The 26725-nt window shown below is 42.5% G+C and overlaps 2 protein-coding genes across 3 annotated transcripts in view; one reads left to right on the top strand and one right to left on the bottom strand.

Moving 5' to 3' along the window:
- LOC107380177 (rho GTPase-activating protein 42) overlaps positions 1-26725 on the top strand; it is a 185969-nt gene that overhangs the window by 26059 nt on the left and 133185 nt on the right. The gene's annotated exons all lie outside the window — the stretch shown is intronic.
- LOC139062394 (uncharacterized) lies at positions 10847-14914 on the bottom strand. The gene is made up of 5 exons (XM_070543208.1): positions 13390-14914; positions 13138-13296; positions 13007-13054; positions 11383-11475; positions 10847-11082 (listed from the first exon to the last, which is right to left on the bottom strand). The coding sequence occupies exons 1-5, from the start codon at positions 14912-14914 to the stop codon at positions 10847-10849; spliced, it is 2061 nt and encodes a 686-aa protein (XP_070399309.1).

The following is a 26725-nucleotide window of genomic DNA, read 5'->3' as shown; positions in this document are numbered from 1 at the left end:
GGATTCGGTTTGAGGTCTGCTTCGGAGAACTCCCTTTTTATTCTGTCAATCACAGTGGTTGTCATGCCGAGTGACACACTGGGGAGGATGTACAAAGAGACAACAGTTTGCATTTTAGAGGCGTAGCATAGGAATGAAACCTACTACTTTCAAGCAGGAGAGTCAAGTTCACCTCTCAAGCTGTATTAAAAACCTCTGCACCGTAGTTCTTCAGTTTTAAATTTAGAGCATCCCTTTGCCATTTTGCTTGCTTCCACTGTTTTGTGTCCTTGTAGTGGGAGACGAAAAAGAAATATCAAGATGTTGGTTGAAATACAACTTTATATTATAAAAGGACACATTTTATCGAGTCTTGGAGGCCAACAACAGTGTCGTTATCAGCAGAAACTATTATTTAGCATTTGCCGTGGCATCTATTTTAGATTTTGAGGAACTTCTAATGAAGTATGAGAAACTAATTTGCATAAAGTTAAATAATCTGAGTTGTGCATCATTGCAATGTCCCCTCAAATGTTCCTACTTAACCTTAATCTTTATAGTGCTAAGATGTGGAAAAGCCACAGAAGAAAACTGGTTGATTTTTAAACTAATATTTAGTAAAAGAAAAACTAGATCTGCCAGGAAACAGATTCTTGGATGATTTCCTTAGCACAACATTTCCTTTGGTAACCATTTCCACAAATGTAATTTTTTTTTCTTCTAAAGGCATGTTCATCCTCGTCAGATGTGCTGTCGGTGTCTTCTGAAGGAAAATCTCTGAACTCAGTCTAAAGGCTGTACCCTCAGTGATTTATGGTTAAAGCTGACATGTCTGGCTGTTTTCATTACAGCAGAGTTGTGGGGGTAATAACTCTGATCTTTTCTTTAGATCTTCAGAAGAGGCTATTGCATTGCATCAGCCTCATATCAAAGATCTTCTCAGGTACCCTCTGCAATCAAGCTAGCCAAAAACATGCAAGTGTACCAAGAATAAATCAGACTCTCGCTCTCATATTTACAGATAGATCTTTGAATATTCATTTTACTTTTGACTCCCTGTGACCCAAATTCAAGGTATTGATCGCTAAAATAATGAATAAAACTGCTGCAATTTCAAGAATATTGTTGCAAAGTTGAGTGACCAATCTAAAAAATACATCAACACAAAAGAACTGGAGAATGGTGAGCAAATAGCAGAATTCCTTCTTCTTCTTCTTCTTCTATGAAATAAGGCAGGCTAGACGCCCATAAGGTGTATTGCTGCCACACAAGCCAACACACCAAGCCAGCACGACCCACTACACACAACAGGCACGCGTACCATCCCACCCCGTGTTCCCACATAACCACCAGCATCCAAAAACTCACCACCCGCTCACACCCCAGTGAAAACATAGCAACCCATACGGAGGCTCACCCCATACTCACACTCCTACCCCCACCAACAACACCCACCACCAAGGGCGTCCCACAATCCACAGCAGACTCAGAACCCCCAACACCCCGCAAACACGTCGCCCCCCCCCAAACCTCCTCGGGGGACATGTCAGAAAAACCCAACAAGGCCCCCGCCACTGCTGTCACCTCACGAGCTACATTGGACTTGTTGGACGCGCCATTCTTCACCCTCCACAAGGCCTCAACCAGAAATGCCAAAAACTTCCTTTGATCCCTCACCCCCCCCCCCCCCCCCCCCCCCCCCCACACACACACACACACACACACACACATCCCCACCACCAGTTGATACAGGCACATTACAAGGCCTGGACACGCCACTATTCCGCACCCCCATACGACCCACCGCCTCAGCATACGACACCTTATGCTCATCCTGAACCTTCCCCACCGCCCTATACGCCACACAGCCCCTATAAGCTGCCTGATGGTTCCCACCACAGTTACAACACCGGATGTCAACAACTCTTGCCGTCATGGTCACCCCCGCACCTCCGACAACGCACCCCCACCACACAGGCACCAGCCACATGGCCATATCCCTGACACATAAAACACCTCAGAGGAGGTTCCTCGTACGCCCTCACCGCGAAACTCAGGAAGCCCAACTGGACACAAGCAGGAAGTGCCACCACGTTGAAAGTAATCAGCAGTGGAGTGGACCCAGGTGCGTTAAACCCCAGACGCCAAACAGCCACCACCGTCGCCCCGATCATGGAACTAAGCACCTCCGACTCAGTGATCTTGTTGGAAACGCCATACACCACACCCTTAATCACACAACCAGACCTCGACTCAGAAACCACCACGTCCACCCCCAGAAACTTCTCAAGCCTCAGCGCTTTGTGGCAGTGTGACTTATACCGGCACACCACCACCAACAGCCCACTGAACACCATGGTAGCTTCTAGCACATCCCCTACTACGGCACTCAGCTCCCTGGACACCGCCATCAGGTTAGAGGTAGCAAAACGCGCATCTCCCACCGCCTTGATTTGCATCACAAAGCCACCCTCCTCCAGCCTCCATTGCTTCAGCTGTGCATCCCAGTCACAATCTGATGCGTCACCGCCGCTCCCACGGTCCCTCTTTGCCGCCCCCACCGACGGAACCAGCGCTCCAGCCCTACTCATCCCTTTCTTCCCCATTGTGAACAACAACCGGGGCCGCTCCGAAGCGAAGCTGGGCCGCTGTCTTACCGGACCTGTACAGGCCGTCGGCCAACCACCCGAACCCTCGAAGTCAGCCCAAAACCTGTCCGACTCAATATGACCTCCTTCCGCTCTCTGGTCTCAACTCCAGTCCCCAGCCTCCCAGCCAATGCCAAACAGCAGAATCTGGTGAACAGGAATATCTAAATGCTGGGATGTGTGATTTCTGAGTGAGAACAGGAGTGTAAATGAGCAGATGGGGAACAGGTGTGACACCATGAAGGAAATGAAAAAAGAAAAACAAAATGACTCAACCAAAGGAAAGACAAGAAAATGTCTAAAATAAAACAAAGGAGAGGCATAATAAATAAGGATGAACTCAAACAATAAAGTTCTGAATCAGAAGGTTTTATTGTCATATAAGTGAGAACCACAACATTAGGAAATTGCTGCGGTACTTGGTGCAAGAAAAGATAAATGATACACAAAGCTTAGAATTAAATAATAAACACAATGAAATGATAATAAAATAGAGAATCAATAATTATAGAAGACGCTAGTTTATACAAGTCAGTGTAGGCACTGGTCAGAGCGGGTCAGTTCAGGTGCAAACACAACACAGGGTCATGTGACTGAAACAGTGGGCAGTGCTATGATTGACATTCATGAGTCCGACTGCAGAGGAGAAGAAACTGTTTCTGTGGCGAGAGGTTCTGGTCCAAATGGATCTGAGCCTCCTGCCAGATGGGAGCGAGTCAAAGAGACTGTGCCCAGAGTGAGACAGGTCTGCTGTGATCCGACCTGCACGCCTCAACGTCCTGAAGGTGTACGGGTTCTGTGTGGAGGGGAGTTTGCAGCCAGTGACCTTCTCAGCAGAGCGCACCACACGCTGCAATGTTTTCATGTCCCTGATGGTAGCTCCAGTGTACCACACGGTGACTGAAGAGATGAGGATGGACTCGATGACTGCGGTGTAGAACTGCCTCATTGTCTGTACTGGTAGGTTGAATTTCTTCAGCTGCCTCAGGAAGTACATCCTCTGCTGGCCTTTTTTATGATGGAGGTGAATGTGGGCTCCCACTGGAGTTCCTGGGCGATGGTGGTGTCCAGGAAGAGACATGAGTGATGGGGGCGTCAGACAGGGTTATGGGAGGGAGTGGGGCTGTTTGCTTCCTAAAGTCCACAACAACCTCCACTGTCTTCTGTGAATTTAGCACCAGGTTGTTGTGGCTGCACCAGGACACCAGCTGTTCGACCACCCTTCGGTAGGCAGACTCCTCTCCATCAGAGATTAGTCTGGTGACGGTGTTGTCTGCAAGCTTGACAAACTCGTGGTTGGAGTTGTAGCTGTTGGTGTACAGGGAGAACAGCATAGTGAAGAGAGAGCACAACCTGAGTGGTACTGGCGCTGATGGTCTGCAGGCCAGAGACCATTTTCCCCAGCCTTGCTTGCTGCTTCCTATCCATCAGGAAGTCTGTGATCCACCTGCAGATTGGGTCAGGCACGTTCATCTGGGACAATTTGTCTTGGAGGAGCTCTGGTAGGACTGTGTTGGAGGCAGAGCTGAAGTCAAAGAACAGGATCCTGGCGTAGGTACCTGGGTAGTCCAGATGCTGCAGGATGAAGTGTAGAGCCATGTTGACGGCATCATCTACAGACCTGTTGGGTCTGCAGACAAACTGCAGGGGGTCCAGGTGGACCAGGTTAGGACCAGGGCCATGACTTCATGACCACAGATGTCAGAGCCACAGGTCTGTATTCATTGAGTCCAGGGATCCTTGGCTTCTTGGGTCAAGCGTTTTGAGTTGCTTCCTGACATCTGCCTCATGAATATAGATGGCTGTTAATGGAAGTTAAAATAAAACCCCAAATTATGACCAATAAAAAATACTACACTTCAGGTTTCACAGGACCCTGGTGAGAATGCTGTAAGAGTGATGCATGGATTCACCCATCTTGGCTCGCAACGGGGAAGGTACTTGTTGTCTAAGCTAGCAGAAGCTAACTGTTAGCATTAGCAAATCCACCACACGGCAGAAGCGCCTTCAGGCTCACGTTATTTGTGGAGATTTGTCGCAGAGCAAATGAAGTTAGTGTTAGAGTCGTGTGGCTGCTTTCCAATCCGGGGTGAGATGTCTAAATATCAGGAAATAAGACTCCAAATTGTCCTGTCTGCTGCAGCAGAAGTGCCTGTGCTGATCCAGCAGGCCCTTATGGACTGAGTGCAGCATACAAGGCATTCATTCCTACCAGAGACTATTAGGAGGGTTAGGATGGATCATTTCTCAGGCTTTGAGTCAGTTGAGGGCTTCTGGGAGAGCCCATTACACTTGTGGGGGAGCCGGGCTCCCCCTAGCTCCCCCTTGATTCGAACCCTGAATAACTATGACAACGGCTGGTAGGTTTAAGCATTTATTAATGCAGATCTATTGTTTGTTGTGTGAATTGATTGAATCCACTCTGCATGAAATGCTCACCTAATAAATGACTGTGCACACAAGGAAAGATAAATACATTGTAGCATCCATTTTTAATCACACACTACTGTATATCATAATTTATGCATCTAAGCGTCATTTTTAAAAATGTGTCAGAGTAAAAACTGAGACAAGACATGATGCAGCATTTAGCTCAAAAGCAGTATGTGTGTGTAGGCTTGTATTAACAGAATCAGTTTGCAAGTTGATCACCTGCCAGTTAAAAGTCTGGGGGAAAATGGCTCTTTTTCTAGCCGGCAGAAACTTTTTGCATGCTCTGTGAGTGCAAGGTTCAGTCTGCAGGCCTTCCCTGCACAGCTATACTTCCTCCCCTGCTGGGGGAATGACAGGCAATTGCGATAGTATACGCAGGTGGAGGAAACCTTACCTGAAGGGCTGCTCCCCAGTTACAATCCTTCCAAATAGAATCAAAGTGGCACAATGCACCCCACTGTTGCATCAAAGAGATCTTGCCATCTCTGATTAAGCTGAGGGCATAGAAGCACTCCTCTTTGAAGGCCTCTGAAATCAGCAGTGTCTCACAGACAAGATAAAGTGCTTCTTAATGCATATCGTAGAACAGGCAGCATCTGGCCCAAAAAAAAGGGCAGTTTGCTTTGAAGCTTCACCAAATTACAAAGATGTTTCCTCAAGTCTAGAAAAGATGTAACTGCTACTCAGAACACCTTGATTTATATTATAATCATTACTTTTGTACGCAGCGGGACTGGAAAAGTTCATTTTTGGCTGTCAAACGATGAAAACTGAATCTCAAGCAGAGTGTAGCTTTTACATGGAACACATTAATGCCGGTGCAGCGCAGTCTTAAAATCTTTTATGCACTAATTTGTGTGGAAGAGACTTCATTAAAGCCACAAAGAGATATTCAGAAAGAACGAGAGTACAAGGATACTGCTTAGTAATTAACGTTTTACTGAAAATGCCAGAGTAGTGGAAGTGTGGTGCACCACTGCTCGAATAACTCAATGCAATAGTCTACAATTAATTGTGCAGATTTTGCTATCACAAATTGTTTTATGATGGTGGAAAATGCCATCTTAAAATTATATTTTTGTATATATGTGCTTAAATGTAACATTATTTCCCAAGAAAAGTTTTATGTGGAAAATTGTGTGAATTTTTTAGCTCAAACTTTAAAGGTTGATTTCAATTTCAGCAATAGCATGACAGTGGTTTGGTGCAAAGTGTTTTTCAGGAGGACAAAAAAAACTGGGAATCGTTTGTCCGTGCCAGACTGTTAACGGTTACCGGATCACCTCTGCAAACTTTTCGACTCCATCCATCTGCAGAAGGATTGTGTATACAGAGAAATGTCAATAGCATTGCTACCCTGCCCTGGAGTGGAAAACCAGTGGATCTGAGAGGACCTCGGGTTTGTGTAGAGTGGTAGCCATGGAAACTGCACAAGTGGAATGAATTGGCAGCAGTTTGGTTCTTGATGATTGTTTTCGGCCTTTTTTTAATTTGTTTTTTTTTTCTTAGAATGCATTTATGGGACTCGTTATTTTTTTGCATTTGGATTGGGGCGTAGTCAAAGATTGAAAGAAGATAAAGTGACAGGGTGTGGTTTTTACTCAGTATTAATGTATCAGGAAACTACTCAATGATACATGTGTCAACTTGTTTTTACTATGATTGTTGCAATCAGTTTAATTTCAGTTGAAGTGTTTTCAGTCATTGTTTGTATTTTTGCAGTCTGGTATTTTGGTTCATGGTAACTTTATTTATTCTGAGTAACTTGCTTTTTTGCTTTTGACATTTTATTTTTAGTTACTCCCCCCTGTGAATCATCAGCTCCTGACCTCACCTGGTACACATCCAATAATCAAGCCTCCCAGCTGGATGCGTAATGCAGCAACTAACAGATATGGGTCACCTATTATGTTCTAAAAAGGTCAGATTTGGGCCACTTTTGCCTTCAGTCAGAACATAGTGAAGGATAGTTATGTGAGGAAATAGTTCAAATCTTGAGACTTCAAAGACTCCATACCTGTTGTGTGTGTGTGTGTGTGTGTGTGTGTGTGTGTGTGTGTGTGTGTGTGTGTGTGTTTGTGTGTGTGTGTGTGTGTGTGTTTGTGTGTGTGTGTGTGTGTGTGTGTGTGTGTGTGTGTGTGTGTGTGTGTGTGTGTGTGTGTGTGTGTGTGTGTGTGTGTGTTCGGGGGTAATACTAATCCCGGGAGAGGGTGGGAATGTCTATTATTCACCTTGATTATCAGTGATGCAGACTAAGGATCATCATTAAATATTCATATTACATTAAAACAACAGACAGAAAAATTGATTAAACCATAAAGAATGTAGAACTAAATATTACATAATCCCAAACAGCTGATTTTAACAAAAACCTTCTTAAAACAAATTCATTTTAAACAGTTGAGAAATTTCCACCCTGAAACCAAAGGATGTAAGTAAAACGCTCATATATATATATAAAGACCGAAGACCTCTTATGATGAATTATATAAATGGAAACCGTGTTCCCTCACCTGGACGTGGGTCACCGAGGCCCCCCTCTGGAGCCAGGCCTGGAGGTGGGGCACGTTGGCAAGGGCATGGTGGCTGGGCTTTCACCCATGGAGCCCGGCCGGGCACAGCCCGAAGAAGAACTGTGGGTCCCCCTTCCCATGGGCTCACCACTCGTGGGAGGGTCCAAAGGGGTCGGGTGCAGTGTGTGACGGGTGGTAGTCGAGGGCGGGGACCTTGGCGGTCTGATCCTCGGCTACAGAAGCTGGCTCTTGGCACATGGAATGTCACCTCTCTGGTGGGGAAGGAGCCAGAGTTGGTGTGTGAGGTTGAGAGGTTCCGACTAGATATAGTCGGACTCACATCAACGCATGGCTCTGGAACCAGTTTCCTTGAGAGGGGTTGGGCTTTGTACTACTCTGGAGTTGCTCCCACTGAGAGGCACCGAGCAGGGGTGGGCATACTAGTTGCCCCCCATCTTGGTGTCTTTATGTTGGAGTTTATCCGAGTGAAAGAGTGGGTGGCCTCCCTCCGCCTACGTGTGGTGGGATGGGTTCTGACTGTGGTCTGTGCTTATGCACCAAACTACAGTTCAGACTACCCACCCTTTTTGGAGACCTTGGAGGGGGTGCTGGAAAGCGCTCCTTCCGGTGACTCCCTCGTTCTGCTGGGGGACTTTAACGCTCATGTGGGCAACGACAGTGAGACCTGGACCGGTGTGGTTGGGAGGAACGGCCCCCCAATCTGAATTCGAGTGGCGTTTTGTTATTGGACTTCTGTGCCAGTCATGGATTGTCCATAATGAACACCATGTTCAGACATAAAGGTGTCCATTCGTGCTCTTGGCACCAGGATACCTTAGGCCACAGCTCGATGTTCAACTTTGTTGGTAGGAGATTCTGGTCCACCATCTGACGCCTTAGGGGGGAGGAAGCAGTGCGCTACCAACACTATCTATAGTGGGGACAGTGTGCTGCTGACCTCTACTCAGGACGTTGTGGATCAGTGGGCAGAATACTTCGAAGACCTCCTCAGTCCCACCGACACGTCTGCAAGTGAGGAAGCAGAGTCTGGGGACTTTGGGTTGGCCTCTCAAATCTCTGGTGCTGAGATCACTGAGGTGGTTAAAAAGCTCCTCTGTGGCAAGGCTCCAGGGGTGGATGAGATCCGCCCGGAGTTCCTTAAGGCTCTCGATGTTGTAGGGCTGTGTTGGCTGACGTGGCTCTGCAATATCGCATGGACATCGGGGGCAGTTCCACTGGACTGGCAGACCGGGGTGGTGGTCCCCTTATTTACAAAGGGGGATCGCAGGGTGTATTCCAACTACAGGGGGATCACACTCCTGAGCCTTCCTGGTAAGGCCTATTCAGGAGTTCTGGAGAAGAGGGTTCATCAGATTGTCGAACTTCAGATTCAGGAGGAGCAATGTGGTTTTCGTCCTGGCCGTGGAACACTGGACCAGCTCCATACCCTTAGGAGGATCCTGGAGGGTGCGTGGGGATTTGCCCAACCAGTCTACATGTGTTTTGTGGATTTGGAGAAGGCGTTTGACCGCGTCCCTCGGGGTTCCCTGTAGGGGGTACTCCGGGAGTATGGGGTACCAGGCCCTCTGATACGGGCTGTTAGGTCCCTGTATGACCAGTGTCAGAGCTTGGTCCACATTACCGGCAGTAAGTCGGGCTTGTTCCCAGTGAGAGTCCGCCAAGGCTGCCCTTTGTCACCAATTCTGTTCATAACCTTTATGGACAGGATTTCCTGGCGCAGCCAAGGTGTTGAGGGCATCCATTTTGGTGGCCTAAGGATCAGGTCTCTGCTTTTTGCAGATGGTGTGGTCCTGTTGGCTTCATCAGAACCTGATCTTCAGCTTTTGCTGGAGCGGTTCGCAGCTGAGTGTGAAGCAGCTGGGATAAGAATCAGCTCCTCTAAATCTGAGACCATGGTCTTGATTCGGAAAACAAGACAGGGATGAGGTCCTGCCCCAAGTGGAGGAGTTTAAGTATCTCGGGGTCTTGTTCACGATTGAGGGAAAACTGGAGCGTGAGATCGATAGGCGGATTGGTGCTGCATCTGCGGTGATGCAGGCGTTGTACCAGTCTGTCGTGGTGAAGAGAGAGCTGAGTCAGAAGGCGAAGCTCTCGATTTACCTGTCGATCTACATTCCTACCCTCACCTATGGTCATAAGCTTTGAGTAGTGACCGAAAGAACGAGATCGCGGATACAAGCGGCCGTAATGAGTTTTCTCCGAAGAGTGGCTAGGCTCTCACTTAGAGATAGGGTGAGAAGCTTGGTCATTCAAGAGGGGCTCGGAGTAGACCCGCTGCTCCTCCACATCGAGAGGAGCCAGTTGAAGTGGCTCGGGCATCTGGTCAGGATGCCTCCTGGATGCCTCCCTGGTGAAGTTTTCTTGGCACGTCCAACCGGGAGGAGACCTAAAGGTAGACCCAGGACATGGTGGAGGGACTATGTCTCTCACCTGGCCAGGGAATGCCATGGGATTCCCCTGGAGGAGCTGGCCCAAGTGGCTGGGGAGAGGGAAGTCTGGGCCTCTCGCCTTAGGCTACTTCCCCCGCGACCCAATGTGTATATATGCACACACACCTATACGGGTTTTGCTGTATTAGAGGGACATTTTTTTCAAACCAACTTTTTGCAACACTAAACAGACACCACTTTCCAGCTATGCTAGAAAGATGTGGGAAAGCTTAAAAAATTCTATTTGAGCTATATAACACAAAACTCCCTTCAAAGTTTCAATACACACTTCAGAACTCAAAATACAAGAACCTGACACCATGCTGTTTTAAGAGGACAATTGATAATGAGGTACTTGGCTCCACCCCTTACGCAAACAGTAATTACCAAGGCCAACATTATTTATCAGGACAATGGTGATACACATACACAAACATGTCATTGGTGTGTTTTGACAGGTCCAAACATGGATTAAAGGAACAAAGGAACTGCAGCTTACAGAATCTTTTATTTGTTAGAATTTCTTAACACAATTTGTCATATCGACATTTTATATGAAATTTGAACTTTTCAAATAAGTGGACTGTTTTTACAGTGCTTTTCATCAACAATTGGAAATTAAATAAATAAAAATTTCTATACGTAAACAAACTATTGAATGGAAATTTTTAATTGTCAATAAAATACACAGACCTAAAAACAAAAACAGCCATTTGGCCTTTTAGCTCAAATATTGTAACTGTCAAAAGCTCCTGAAAACATCAGAAACAGTGTAGTAAACCTTGGAACGCTACAACAAGTTCATTAATCATGGTACCATTGTTTACCCAGGACTTTCTTTTTTTTTCAAAGTTAATCCTCGGTTTCTAACAAAATCCCGGATGTTTTGAGTAGAGCGGCCAGCCAGAGTAGGATCTTCTGCTTTTTTGCACTGCTGGCATTCAATCATAGTGGCCAATTTTCCTTTTTTAATGTGTTCATTGAAATGTCTCAACACAGCAGCAACCTCCATGGGAGACCATGGATTCTTTTTAGCTCTTCTCGCATTTTCCAGGGAAACTAGAAAAGACACAAACAATTAATGTAAAACTACATTTTAAACATTTTAAAGAAAAAATTTGTATCAGTGTTTCTTGGCTTTACATAATGTATTGACGCCTGTTTATACCCCCTTCAAAATGTAAATCCAAAAATAAATAAAATACATACATACAATTCATGGGACAAGCTGCAGAATTTTGTCCATATAGATGAGAATTGTCACCACATTGCCTTCAGTGTATATTCTGTCCTGTGTCCGTACTTCAAATGGGTCAGGTAAGAAAGCTGGCATTTAATGATGTGTGTAGCTGTATTTACCAAATTGTTTATTTGTTGTCTTGTTTCTGTCAGGCTCTGGGTCCTTTTTTAGTTTTCTTTTGGCTTCTTTGCCCTTACTCTTTTTACTTTGTGCTGAAAAGAAGAACAATTAAAAAAGTCACAGAAAGCATTTTTCTATGGAGGTTTCTCATGTTATGATATCCAAGATGTTCCTTTGTGGTCAAAAAAACTAATGGACCCAATAAAGGGTTACTTCACAGAAAAACCGTTTGATTTTTTTCTGATTATAATCGGTCACCATGAGTTTTTCATCCAGGCTAAAGCTGAAAATAGTCTCCTACACGTATCTCCTGCATCAGCTTCTGATAGAAAATAGACTGAAACTCTAGGATTAACAGCCTGAGAGCTCTACATCACAATCTCAATGATTTATTCATGGACTCGCCCACCTTGACTCACAACGGGGAAAGCTGTTGTTGGTTTAGCAATACGACTAGTAAAGCTAACAGTTAGTATTAGCAACTCCACGACATGGCAGAACAACTTCAGGCTTGTGTTATTTGTAGAGATAGCCATCAACCTTGCAAAGCAAAATAGGCAGTGTGGTGTTGCTGTTAGCCAATCGATGGAGAGAGGTCTAAATATCAGGAAATCAGACTCCAAATCCTGCTGTGTTCAGCTCAACACTGATTTGGCTCACTTCTCTTTCCTGAAACAGGAGCACCAGAGGTTACACCTCGCAGAGATCAACAAGACAGTCAACCCTACTAGAGACCACTGAAAATGTATTAAAAACACGAGTAAAGGAGATCTTTAAATTTTAAACTAATGTCCCTTTTTCCACTAAGACTTACTTAGCACAATTTGCTCTACAGTTTGGGGGGGGGGTCCATTGCAACTGAGACACTGCTCTAGTGAATTCACTCATAGCGGAGGAACTCTACGGTATGCAAAGTAACGCAACATGATCTATCTCTGACAAACATTAGAAGACATAGTATATTGGAATATTTTTGCTCAAAGTGTCCTTTTCTAAGATTGCAAAAGAAAAATCCTGGGAAAGGCAGGCAGGCAGATGGACAAAACACTCTGAAGCAACCAGTGACGCCACTTCCTAGCCAAAAGACCTACTCTGGCTCCATATCAACTACCTCATTTAGAGCCACTTCCTTATCACTTTCAAAGCCCTACACAGTCTCCGTCTCTCCTACTTCATGTAGCTTCTTCATCATCATTGCCACCACCATGCTGTTGAGTCTTACAACTCCTGACCATATTCACCAAACCAAGAAACAGACCCAAGAGTGCTGCTTGCCAAATCTGGAACTTCCTCCTTTAGTACATTTGACACTCAAGATTCCAGAAATTTACATCATAGCTCAAAACCTAAGAATTCTAACTGGCATATCATCCATGACCATCCTCACTGCAGTCACCCTCCAACACTTAACTGACTTCTTCTTCTGTTTGGATGGTTTTATGAAGTATTTTGAGTTTCTCTAAAAGTGTGATAAAATGTATTAGTAGACAAAGGTAACATTTACTCTACTAATAATGAGTTATTTTATGTTTTTTTTTTTTTTTTTTTTTTTTTACAAAATGGGGAGGTGTCTATGTGTTATCTAAGGTAAAGTCTAAGTGTCTGATTTCAACAAATACATACCTGTAGGTTCCACCAAAGGTTTCTCTCTCTGTTTCATTTCTGCAGAACCTATTAAAAAGGTCATTAGTCACATGATTTCATAAATACAATAAATTAAAAAACAAGAAAACAAAAAAGATCACCGTTCTTACCAGTCTGAAGATGAGACGGATTGCCTTGTACCTCACTGTCCGCATCAACCTCCACTGCAGCATCGACCTCTTTCTCTGTATCAACCTCCACCGCAGCATCAACTTCACTCTCTGCATCAGCCTCACTCTCTGCACTTGAATCCATTATCTGTAGGTTATCTAACAAAATAAATTACCCTAATGTGATATGTTTTTCTACATTTGCTAGAAACAGGTCTAATTCTTTCATTGAACACAAAATAAAGGCATTACCTTCTACTTCAATCTCTTCAAGCGTTTTTCCTTGAAGGCTTTTGAGAGACCCTTTCTCCATGGCAATCAGTAGTTTGGATATTTTGGCCAGCTGAGTAGTAGCTTCTGGAAGTCTATAATATTCCCGATGAACGCGAATGTCATGACCAAGAAAGTTAGCAACTTGGTCCAACTCATGATTCTTTAGATTCAAGATCTGAGACAAAGTTGCAACATGTTTTCGCAACTGTGTCGACCTGAGCAGCTCAGGGTTTTCAGCCCCACACTCACTCGCGTAAAGCCTCAAACAGTCCTGTCCTCTGAAGGGGGTTAGACAATGAGGTCTGGCAAACAGGAACAGGTTTTCTGCCAGAACACCACAGTCTTCCCTTTTCTCCATCAGCAGTGTTATGTTATTTACCATGTCTGGTGAAAGTAACACAGCAACTTTTCGGCCTTTCTTTCCCCTTAATTCAACACGACTGAAGTGTTGACATAGGTGAAGTTCAAATTTTGTCAGTCCAAATGCGACATCCTTGTGCAGGGGACTTGTGTCTCTCTCCTGAAAGCCATTCAGTGTCATCTTAGAAATTTCTCCCCCTCTTCTCCTGTTAAAAAGTATCACATTTGCCATTGTCGCTTTACAAAGTTCACTGTATGATTTGGAAGAACTGTGCTCTTTCAATTCCTTGAATGCTAGTTCTGTTTTCTTCTCCAGATGTCTATGAAGGCGCTGAACATCTTCTGTGAAAGGAAGAGTGGAAGGCTTGTTAAAATGCCGCTCATTCAGTGTGGTCAAAGCAGTGTGGGAGATGAGTTCAGACCACTTTTTAGCATATAGGGTTTTGAAACTCTGGGTTGACTTTATCAGTGTGCTGTCCTGTGCCATCAGTGCTCTGCAATGTAGAATGTCATTGACTTTCTGTAGCGAATGACCCAACTTGAGAGCAAGGCTTGGAGTATGGTAGCAGTGTTTTTCCTCATCATATCCAGAAACTTTCTTGACTGCACTGATAACCACATCAAAATTAGCAGGTCTCACAGCATCTTCAAAGGTGTGTATTGAGAAATCCTTGCGAAGCATAAGTAGAAGTCTTCCACATTCTCTGAGTCTCTGGCGAATGTAGTCATATTTAGTGGAATCCTGTCCATGTTTGTTAAAGAAGGACTGGGCAAGCTGAAGAATAGATAGATCACTTCGTACAGTAGAAGATATCTCGTCATCTTTCATGCCAGTTAATATCTTCCAAACACCTGGGGAAATTTGCTGACACAGAGCTGACTCAGTCATAGAGGCCAAAGACAATACCTTTTTTCGTCCAACCTCAGAATTGGCTTCAACTGGTTTTGAAGAACATTTTCGAACATGTCGCCACAGATCTCTTCTGAGATATAATGCCTGGCAGTACATGCAGTGAATGTAGTCTCTTCCTTCGTAGTTCTTTTTTGCAGTGCGTCTCAGTTTTAAAGACCCAATTCCACTTGCTAAGACCTCCGAGTTATGACTGTGGTTTCCCTTGTTGCGTAGCTTAGTAAGCATTTTCATGCGGTCTTTGGACTTTTTAGGAAGGCTTAAAACTCTAGCAACATCTGCATGTGTTTTCTCATGAGTTTGAAGATGACGCGTGAACTTTGTCTGTAGTTTTCCACATATGTAGCAGTAAGTTTTATTTTTGAGTGAGGGTGTGTCTGATGAATCTTCAACCCTAGCATTAGAAATGTTGGCAACAGCATCTGGACTTCTTTCTTTGGCAGTAACCTCAGATCTTTCAAGCAGACCTGTGCTGATCCCATCTTTAGTTAATGATTCTGCAGCTTCAGAATCTCTCTCCCTGTCTCCCTCAAAATAATCTTCTTGGTAATGTCTTTTCTTTTTAGAACAAGATTTGCTGGTGGAGGCCTCAGAATTCTGTAATCTTTTGAGACCGATAATCGGAGGCTTTGAGATATCCAATGAGCTGTCTGAATCAGCTGTTGAATCCGGAACATATTCCTCTTCTGATGATATCACCTCATTTGAACTTTGTTCACTATAGACCTGAGAATGATTAAAAAACAAAGTAAAGCATTATTTTCTTGGAGAACATTTCACTGAGATTAATTCTACTAAAACACTTACCAATAGCAAATGCTCAGCGACTTTCTCATTTTTCCTTACAAAACACTTTTTGTGCCAGGACTGATAGCAAACTAGACAGGAAAATTAGGAATAAAGAAGGAAAATAGTTGCTGTAGTAGGTACATAAACACTAAGTTTACCTGCACACACACAGAACCATTTTAAAGTGTTCCTGTGGAATCACGGTAATTAGACAAAAATGGACCCCCACTTATTTATCAAAAACTTACCTTTACATCTCACACCACTCCATTTCAGAGGTGCAAAGGGTCCTCCACATGCGAGACATTTCTGTAAACTTGACATTTCATCAGGGACGAGATCATGATTACAGTCCTGTTGACACAAACAAAAACAAAAAAGAAAGAATTTGTTTATCAAAACACACAAAGTGTCTGTATTATGTTAGACTCTGAAAAAAGGCTAAGGATAAAAAAAGGCATTTTTATCTTGTATGAATGAAAATGTTCAAATTAATAAAAACATTTAAAATCTATATTAACTTCTTTATGTAAAATTCTAAGAAAAATAATTATGCTGAACAGCTTTTCATTAATATGATACATTTGCAAAAAGTACAACATAAAGATAAACTTACTGTACACATGAACTCCCAGTCAAATATTTTGACCTGTCTCTTAATAATTTAAACACTGTGTTCGAATTTTTGATTGAGAATCTGCATAAACACTATATATATATATATATATATATATATATATATATATATATATATATATATATATATATATATATATATATATATGAACAGCCTGACACAGCATCCCTATGAGCATCTACAATGAGAAGTAGAACGCTGAATATGTCTATGATGGTTTATCAAACATGCGATTAATACAGTCCTGCTAATGTCTGACCCTGTCTGGCTGAGTAACACACAGGACGTGTGTGTCTCCGCGATTATAAATTAAGTTCCATTCTTTGTAACTTCTAAATTCAAAACTCGTACCACCTAAAACGTGAATCTTGCATGGTGTAGATTACACAGTACATGTGTACCTGAAAACCAATATATGTAACTCATAAATACCAGTCTATGATTATTTTTCAATACATGCTATTAATACAGTCCTGCTAATGTCTGACCCTGTCTAGCTGAGTAACACACAGGACGTGTGTGTCTCCGTGATAATCATAAGTTCCATTATTAGTAAATTCTTACTTCAAAACTCGTACCACCTAAAACATGAATCTTGCATGGTGTAGATTACAGAGTACATGTGTACCTGAATTCTAATCAGTATCTATCTCGTGAGTGTGTATTGTAAAAATAGGTGTGTTATTGAAGCTCAAATTTACCTTTGGACATCGGTCTGGAGAAGAACTGCATGTGTCCACATTGGTAGCCTGACACACCATTTCTATGGGCATCTACAATGAGAAGTAGAACAATGAATAAAAGTCTATGATGGTTTACCAAACATGCTATTAATACAGTCCTGCTAATGTCTGACCCTGTCTGGCTGAGTAACACACAGGACGTGTGTGTCTCCGCGATTATAAATTAAGTTCCATTCTTTGTAACTTCTAAATTCAAAACTCGTACCACCTAAAACGTGAATCTTGCATGGTGTAGATTACACAGTACATGTGTACCTGAAAACCAATCAAAATCTATCACGAGTGTGTATTGTAAAAATAGGTGTGTTATTGAAGCTCAAATTTACCTTTGGGCATCGGTCTGGAGAAGAACTGCATGTGTCCACATTGGTAGCCTGACACACCATTTCTATGGGCATCTACAATGAGAAGTAGAACAATGAATAAAAGTCTATGATGGTTTATCAAACATGCTATTAATACAGTCCTGCTAATGTCTGACCCTGTCTGGCTGAGTAATACACAGGACGTGTGTGTCTCCGCGATTATATAAATTTCCATTATTTGTAACTTCTTAGTTCAAAACTCGTACCACCTAAAGTGTGAATCTTGCATGGTGTAGATTACACAGTACATGGGCACCTGAAAACCAATATATGTAACTCATAAATACCAGTCTATGATTATTTTTCAATACATGCTATTAATACAGTCCTGCTAATGTCTGACCCTGTCTGGCTGAGTAATACACAGGACGTGTGTGTCTCCGTGATTATAAATGAAGTTCCACTCTTTGTAACTTCTTACTTCAAAACTCGTACCACCTAAAGCGTGAATCTTGCATGGTGTAGATTACAGAGTACATGTGTACCTGAAAACCAATCAAAATCTATCACGAGTGTGTATTGTAAAAATAGGTGTGTTATTGAAGCTCAAATTTACCTTTGGGCATCGGTCTGGAGAAGAACTGCATGTGTCCACATTGGTAGCCTGACACACCATTTCTATGGGCATCTACAATGAGAAGTAGAACAATGAATAAAAGTCTATGATGGTTTATCAAACATGCTATTAATACAGTCCTGCTAATGTCTGACCCTGTCTGGCTGAGTAATACACAGGACGTGTGTGTCTCCATGATTATAAATGAAGTTCCATTCTTTGTAACTTCTTACTTCAAAACTCGTACCACCTAAAGCGTGAATCTTGCATGGTGTAGATTACAGAGTACATGTGTACCTGAATTCTAATCAGTATCTATCTCATGAGTGTGTATTGTAAAAATAGGTGTGTTATTGAAGCTCAAATTTACCTTTGGACATCGGTCTGGAGAAGAACTGCATGTGTCCACATTGGTAGCCTGACACACCATTTCTATGGGCATCTACAATGAGAAGTAGAACAATGAATAAAAGTCTATGATGGTTTATCAAACATGCTATTAATACAGTCCTGCTAATGTCTGACCCTGTTTGGCTGAGTAATACACAGGACGTGTGTGTCTCCGCGATTATATAAATTTCCATTATTTGTAACTTCTTAGTTCAAAACTCGTACCACCTAAAGTGTGAATCTTGCATGGTGTAGATTACACAGTACATGGGTACCTGAAAACCAATATATGTAACTCATAAATACCAGTCTATGATTATTTTTCAATACATGCTATTAATACAGTCCTGCTAATGTCTGACCCTGTCTGGCTGAGTAATACACAGGACGTGTGTGTCTCCGCGATTATAAATTAAGTTCCATTCTTTGTAACTTCTTACTTCAAAACTCGTACCACCTAAAGCGTGAATCTTGCATGGTGTAGATTACAGAGTACATGTGTACCTGAATGCCAATCAAAATCCATCTCGTGAGTGTGTACTTTAAAAATAGGTGTGTTATTGAAACTCAAATTTACCTTTGGACATCGGTCTGGAGAAGAACTGCATGTGTCCACATTGGCAGCCTGACACACCATTTCTATGGGCATCTACAATGAGAAGTAGAACAATGAATAAAAGTCTATGATGGTTTACCAAACATGCTATTAATACAGTCCTGCTAATGTCTGACCCTGTCTGGCTGAGTAATACACAGGACGTGTGTGTCTCTGCGATTATATAAATTTCCATTATTTGTAACTTCTTAGTTCAAAACTCATACCACCTAAAGTGTGAATCTTGCATGGTGTAGATTACACAGTACATGGGTACCTGAAAACCAATATATGTAACTCATAAATACCAGTCTATGATTATTTTTCAATACATGCTATTAATACAGTCCTGCTAATGTCTGACCCTGTCTGGCTGAGTAATACACAGGAAGTGTGTGTCTCCGTGATTATAAATGAAGTTCCATTCTTTGTAACTTCTTACTTCAAAACTCGTACCACCTAAAGCGTGAATCTTGCATGGTGTAGATTACAGAGTACATGTGTACCTGAATTCTAATTAGTATCTATCTCATGAGTATGTATTGTAAAAATAGGTGTGTTATTGAAGCTCAAATTTACCTTTGGGCATCGGTCTGGAGAAGAACTGCATGTGTCCACATTGGTAGCCTGACACACCATTTCTATGGGCATCTACAATGAGAAGTAGAACAATGAATAAAAGTCTATGATGGTTTACCAAACATGCTATTAATACAGTCCTGCTAATGTCTGACCCTGTCTGACTGAGTAATACACAGGACGTGTGTGTCTCCGCGATTATGATACGTTCCTTTCTTTGGAACTTCTTAATCCAAAACTCGTACCACCTAAAACATGAATCTTGCATGGTGTAGATTACAGAGTACATGTGTACCTGAAAAACAATATGTAAAGTGTGAATCTTGCATGATGTAGATTACAGAGTACATGTGTACCTGAAAACCAATCAAAATCTATCATGACGGTGTATTGTAAAAATAGGTGTGTTATTGAAGCTCAAATTTACCTTTGGGCATCGGTCTGGAGAAGAACTGCATGTGTCCACATTGGTAGCCTGACACACCATTTCTATGGGCATCTACAACGAGAAGTAGAACAATTAATAAAAGTCTATGATGGTTTATCAAACATACTATCTATTAGAGCTGAGGAAGATAATCAAATAATCGTTGCATCCGGATGCGGACATAAATGATTCTGCGTCGTAGAAGAGTACGCCATAATCGATTATAATGGAATGTAGTTTTGTTTTTTAACAGCGGCACTAGCGCAGCATCCAAATCGGTCAGTGAGTGTCCTCCACATTTACCAAGTGGTTCCGCCTTAATGTGGTACTGCAGGGCTGAGCGCTAGGTATAACCTGAGACAGAACCGGAACCGAATCAGCCAGACCAGTTCTGATGGATTTGGGCCGTGAATTATGTTAATTGAGTGGGTTGCCATGCGGCGCGCTTTGCTCGCTCGCACAGCAACTGAGAGAGAGAGAGAGAGAGAGAGAGAGAGAGAGAGAGAGAGAGAGAGAGAGAGAGAGAGAGAGAGAGAGAGAGAGAATTGAATCGTTGACTCAATAATTGTAATCGAGTCAGGAGACAAGTGAAGATTCACACCTCTACTATTAATACAGTCCTGCTAATGTCTGACCCTGTCTTGCTGAGTAATACACAGGACGTGTGTGTCTCCGCGATTATAAATGAAGTTTCATTATTAGTAACTTCTTACTTCAAAACTCGTACCACCTAAAGCGTGAATCTTGCATGGTGTAGATTACAGAGTGCATGTGTACCTGAATGCCAATCAAAATCCATCTCGTGAGTGTGTATTGTAAAAATAGGTGTGTTATTGAAGCTCAAATTTACCTTTGGACATCGGTCTGGAGAAGAACTGCATGTGTCCACATTGGTAGCCTGACACACCATTTCTATGGGCATCTACAATGAGAAGTAGAACAATAAATAAAAAAGTCTATGATGGTTTATCAAACATGCTATTAATACAGTCCTGCTAATGTCTGACCCTGTCTGGCTGAGTAATACACAGGACGTGTGTGTGTCTCCGCGATTGTGATACGTTCCTTTCTTTGGAACTTCTTAATCCAAAACTCGTACCACCTAAAACATGAATCTTGCATGGTGTAGATTACAGAGTACATGTGTACCTGAATTCTAATCAGTATCTATCTCATGAGTGTGTACTTTAAAAATAGGTGTGTTATTGAAGCTCAAATTTACATTTGGACATCGGTCTGGAGAGTAACGGCATGTGTCCACATTGGCAGCCTGACACACCATTTCTATGGGCATCTACAACGAGAAGTAGAACAATGAATAAAAGTCTATGATGGTTTACCAAACATGCTATTTATTAGAGCTGAGGAAGATAATCAAATAATCGATGCATCGGGATGCGGACATAAATGATTCTGCGTCGTAGAAGAGTACGCCATAATCGATTATAGTGGAATGTATTTTTGTTTTTTAACAGCGGCACTAGCGCAGCATCCAAATCGGTCAGTGAGTGTCCTCCACATTTACCAAGTAGAGGTGTGAATCTTCACCTGTCTCTCGATTCGATTACGATTATTGGGTCAACGATTCAATTCGATTCGATATCCCGATGCATCACGATTATTTTATATTGATTTGTTTTCATCGCTAAATAAAAGAAGTCCGATAATTGCTTCTTTTTTTTTTTATCAAAAACGTAAGTGACACAACCTGCCCTCCCTCAAAAGCTCTCCATTCACAACAGGTTAGGACAAAACATTTAAGAAGATTTAACAAAGTAAAACAATCCGTTTCCTCGTTCAACACCACGCCTCAGGCTGAGAAAAACACGCTTTGCAAAAACTCACAAAATCTAAAAAAGTACTGAAAAGCTACAGGACTCATAATGTAATAATAAAATACATAATGGGTTCATATATGAGTGTTTAATGCCTCTGAGCAGCTCTAGAGTCAAATATTTATGCCACAGTTGAAGGGTGTCAGAAATAACACCGAATGAAATGTTTGACTTAGTTTATTTTATTTGAACCCAGTGGTTCATTTCTGAAATGTTGGAGAATGAATCAAGTTCTGTTTGATGCAGAAAATAATAAAACACAAAACAAATTCTACACTTCCAATAATATTTAAGATGTGTGTTTTATTCTTCCTGATAATAACACCAGCAGAAGGCTGTGGGCTGGATTAGGATTAAACTACCCAGCTGATGGATCTCCTTCACTAACCAGCTAACTACTAACCTTTCCACTAACTGGTCCAGTGGGACCCTCACCATGTAACCCTCATGTCCATGCTATCTCTGGAGGAGCAGATAGGAAACAAGACCTCCTCTAACTTAAAATGAGCCAAAGCTTCCTCCCAGTTTCTCTTTCAGCTGAATTTAACATCAGTTTATCATCATAAAACAAAAGAATAAGGCGGAGGTAAATGTGGAGGACGCCCACTCTGACAGATTTGGATGCGGCGCTGGTGCCGCCATTAAAAAACAAAACTACATTCCACTATAATCGATTATGGCGTACTCTTCTACGATGCAGAATCATTTATGTCCGCATCCCGATGCATCGATTATTTGATTATTTTCCTCAGCTCTATTACCAAGTGGTTCCGCCTTAATGTGGTACTGCAGGGCTGAGCGCTAAAGTTGTAACCTGAGACCGAACCAGAACCGAATCAGCCCGACCGGTTCTGTTGGATTTGGGCCGTGAATTATGTTAATTGAGTGGGTTGCCACGCGGCGCGCTTTGCTCGCTCGCACAGCAACTGAGAGAGAGAGAGAGAGAGAGAGAGAGAGAGAGAGAGAGAGAGAGAGAGAGAGAGAGAGAGAGAGAGAGAGAGAGAATTGAATCGTTGACTCAATAATCGTAATCGAATCAGGAGACAAGTGAAGATTCACACCTCTACTATTAATACAGTCCTGCTAATGTCTGACCCTGTCTGGCTGAGTAATACACAGGACGTGTGTGTCTCCGCGATTATAAATGAAGTTCCATTCTTTGTAACTTCTTACTTCGAAACTCGTACCACCTAAAGCGTGAATCTTGCATGGTGTAGATTACAGAGTACATGTGTACCTGAATGCCAATCAAAATCCATCTCACGAGTGTGTATTGTAAAAATAGGTGTGTTATTGAAGCTCAAATTTACCTTTGGGCATCGGTCTGGAGAAGAACTGCATGTGTCCACATTGGTAGCCTGACACACCATTTCTATGGGCATCTACAATGAGAAGTAGAACAATGAATAAAAGTCTATGATGGTTTATCAAACATGCTATTAATACAGTCCTGCTAATGTCTGACCCTGTCTGGCTGAGTAATACACAGGACGTGTGTGTCTCCGCGATTATATAAATTTCCATTATTTGTAACTTCTTAGTTCAAAACTCGTACCACCCAAAGTCCTGCTAATGTCTGACCCTGTCTGGCTGAGTAATACACAGGATGTGTGTCTCCGCGATTATAAATGAAGTTCCATTATTAGTAACTTCTTACTTCAAAACTCGTACCACCTAAAGTGTGAATCTTGCATGATGTAGATTACAGAGTACATGTGTACCTGAAAACCAATCAAAATCTATCACGACTGTGTATTGTAAAAATACAGTTGTGGTCAGAAGTTTACATACACTTGTAAAAAATATAATATAATGGCTCTACTGAGTGTCCCGTTATTTCTAAAACTCTGATTTTTCTCTGATAGAGTGATTGGAACAGATACTTCTTTGTCACAAAAAACATTCATGAAGTTTGGTTCTTTAATGTCTTTATTATGGGTTAACAGAGAAAAATGATCACATTTGCTGGGTCACAAATATACATACAGCAACATGATCTAGCAATTTTGGTGACTTAGAAACGTGTCAGTGAACTGAGCTTCATAGCATGGCCTCTTAACTTCTTGTGAGTGATTATGAGTGACTACAGCGGGTGACTTATCTTAGGCCAGGTAAATAGGGCTCATTGGATACAAACGCCCACAAACGCTACAATGGGAAAGTCAAAGGAGCTCAGCATGGATCTGAAAAAGCGAATTATTGACTTGAACAAGTCAGGAAAGTCACTTGGGGCCATTTCAAAGCAGCTGCAGGTCCCAAGAGCAACAGTGAAAACAATTGTTTGTAAGTATAACCCCGGGTTTCCACGGGAGCCGTCGGCAGCACGTTACTGCAGCAGCACGTCCTGCTCGCATAAGCTGCTGCTTGGCCCTTCCCACGAGACGCGAAGCAGCAGGGGAGCAGCGGTCACCGACAGAGCACGAAGTCACACGAGTGACTTCGTCAGTAAACACAACAACAAGCAGGAGAAAACTACAACATGGTTTGTGTTTTATGTTCTGTCCGTTTTATAATCGCCAATACGGACCTGAAAAACAAAGGAGACCGCTAGCTAGGTGATACCTTCTCACGGGGACGCACAGTTAGTAACCTTTTTTAAAAGTAAAGCAACCGGAAGGCAGTACGTTCTTTATTCTGAAAATTTTGGTAGATTCTCTCCATTTCCGCGTCCGATTTCCTGTCTTTCCTTCCCCAAAAATGTCGAACTTGACCCGTTTCAGAGGCGTCGCGCGTAGAAAATAGAACCGGCGCGTAAAGGCCGCGACATGCTGCTCCTGAGACGCGGCCGACTCGCGCTGCTGACGGCTCCAGTGGAAAAGGTTCTGTTGACCACAGCGGTTCCTATCAGCAGCTATGACGTGCTGCTGCAGTAACGTGCTGCTGACGGCTCCCGTGGAAAGCCGGGGTAAGGTGCATGGCACTGTTTCATCACTGCCAAGATCAGGAAGAAAACACAAGCTATCACCTGCTGCTGAGAGAAAATTGGTCAGGAGGGTAAAGAGTGAACCAAGAATCACCAAAAAGCAGATCTGCCAAGAATTAGAAGCTGCTGGAACACAGGTGTCATTGTCCACAGTCAGACGTGTTTTGCATCTCCATGGACTGAGAGGCTGCCGTGCAAGAAGGAAGCCCTTGCTCCAAAAGCGGCACCTTAAGGCTCGACTGAAGTTTGCTGCTGATCACATGGACAAAGATAAGACCTTCTGGAGGAAAGTTCTGTGGTCAGATGAAACAAAAATCGAGCTTTTTGGCCACAATGCCCAGCAATATGTTTGGAGGAGAAAAGGTGAGGCCTTTAACCCCAAGAACACCATGCCTACAGTCAAGCATGGTGGTGGGAATATTATGCTGTGGGGCTGTTTTGCTGCCAATGGAACTGGTGCTTTACAGAGAGTAAATGGGATAATGAAGGAGGATTACCTTCACATTCTTCAACATAACCTCAAATCATCAGCACGAAGGTTGGGTCTTGGGCGCAGTTGGGTGTTCCAACAGGACAATGACCCCAAACACACATCAAAAGTGGTAAAGGAATGGCTAAATCAGGCTAGAATAAGGGTTTTAGAATGGCCTTCCCAAAGTCCTGACTTAAACCCCATTGAAAACATGTGGCCAGTGCTGAAGAAACAAGTCCATGTCAGAAAGCCATCAAATTTAACTGAACTTCACCAATTCTGTCAAGAGGAGTGGTCAAAGATTCACCCAGAAGCTTGTGGATGGCTACCAAAAGCGCCTAATTGAAGTGAAAATGGCTAAGGGACATGTAACCAAATATTAGCACTGCTGTATGTATATTTGTGACCCAGCAAATGTGATCACTTTTCTCTGTTAACCCATAATAAAGACATCAAAGAACCAAACTTCATGAATGTTTTTTGTGACAAAGAAGTATCTGTTCCAATCACTCTATCAGAGAAAAATCAGAGTTTTAGAAATAACGGGACACTCAGTAGAGCCATTATATTATATTTTTTACAAGTGTATGTAAACTTCTGACCACAACTGTAGGTGTGTTATTGAAGCTCAAATTTACCTTTGGGCATCGGTCTGGAGAAGAACTGCATGTGTCCACATTGGTAGCCTGACACACCATTTCTATGGGCATCTACAATGAGAAGTAGAACAATGAATAAAAGTCTATGATGGTTTACCAAACATGCTATTAATACAGTCCTGCTAATGTCTGACCCTGTCTGGCTGAGTAATACACAGGACGTGTGTGTCTCCGCGATTATGATACGTTCCTTTCTTTGGAACTTCTTAATTCAAAACTCGTACCACCTAAAACATGAATCTTGCATGATGTAGATTACACAGTACATGTGTACCTGAATTCTAATTAGTATCTATCTCATGAGTGTGTATTGTAAAAATAGGTGTGTTATTGAAGCTCAAATTTACCTTTGGGCATCGGTCTGGAGAAGAACTGCATGTGTCCACATTGGTAGCCTGACACACCATTTCTATGGGCATCTACAATGAGAAGTAGAACAATGAATAAAAGTCTATGATGGTTTACCAAACATGCTATTAATACAGTCCTGCTAATGTCTGACCCTGTCTGGCTGAGTAATACACAGGACGTGTGTGTCTCCGCGATTATGATACGTTCCTTTCTTTGGAACTTCTTAATTCAAAACTCGTACCACCTAAAACATGAATCTTGCATGATGTAGATTACACAGTACATGTGTACCTGAATTCTAATTAGTATCTATCTCATGAGTGTGTATTGTAAAAATAGGTGTGTTATTGAAGCTCAAATTTACCTTTGGGCATCGGTCTGGAGAAGAACTGCATGTGTCCACATTGGTAGCCTGACACACCATTTCTATGGGCATCTACAGCGAGAAGTAGAACAATGAATAAAAGTCTATGATGGTTTACCAAACATGCTATTTATTAGAGCTGAGGAAGATAATCAAATAATCGATGCATCGGGATGCGGACATAAATGATTCTGCGTCGTAGAAGAGTACGCCATAATCTATTATAATGGAATGTAATTTTGTTTTTTAACAGCGGCACTAGCGCAGCATCCAAATCGGTCAGTGAGTATCCTCCACATTTCCGCCTTAATGTGGTACTGCAGGGCTGAGCGCTAGAGTTGTAACCTGAGACCGAACCAG

This window comes from Nothobranchius furzeri, chromosome 13 (genome assembly GCF_043380555.1).
Source record: "Nothobranchius furzeri strain GRZ-AD chromosome 13, NfurGRZ-RIMD1, whole genome shotgun sequence".
In the NCBI taxonomy this organism is placed as follows: domain Eukaryota; kingdom Metazoa; phylum Chordata; class Actinopteri; order Cyprinodontiformes; family Nothobranchiidae; genus Nothobranchius; species Nothobranchius furzeri.
Note: the sequence above shows the minus strand (reverse complement) of the source record. Positions and strands in the feature narration are given on the sequence as shown.

Excerpts from the sequence above, each read along its gene's own strand:
- LOC139062394 (XM_070543208.1), bottom strand. The coding sequence starts at position 14,914 with ATGAAAATGCTTACTAAGCTACGCAACAAGGGAAACCACAGTCATAAC. Across the intron at positions 13,297-13,389 it reads TGAAGAGATTGAAGTAGAAG|ATAACCTACAGATAATGGAT; the intron begins GTAATGCCTTTA and ends TTATTTTGTTAG. Across the intron at positions 11,083-11,382 it reads GACAACAAATAAACAATTTG|TTTCCCTGGAAAATGCGAGA; the intron begins GTAAATACAGCT and ends TGTCTTTTCTAG.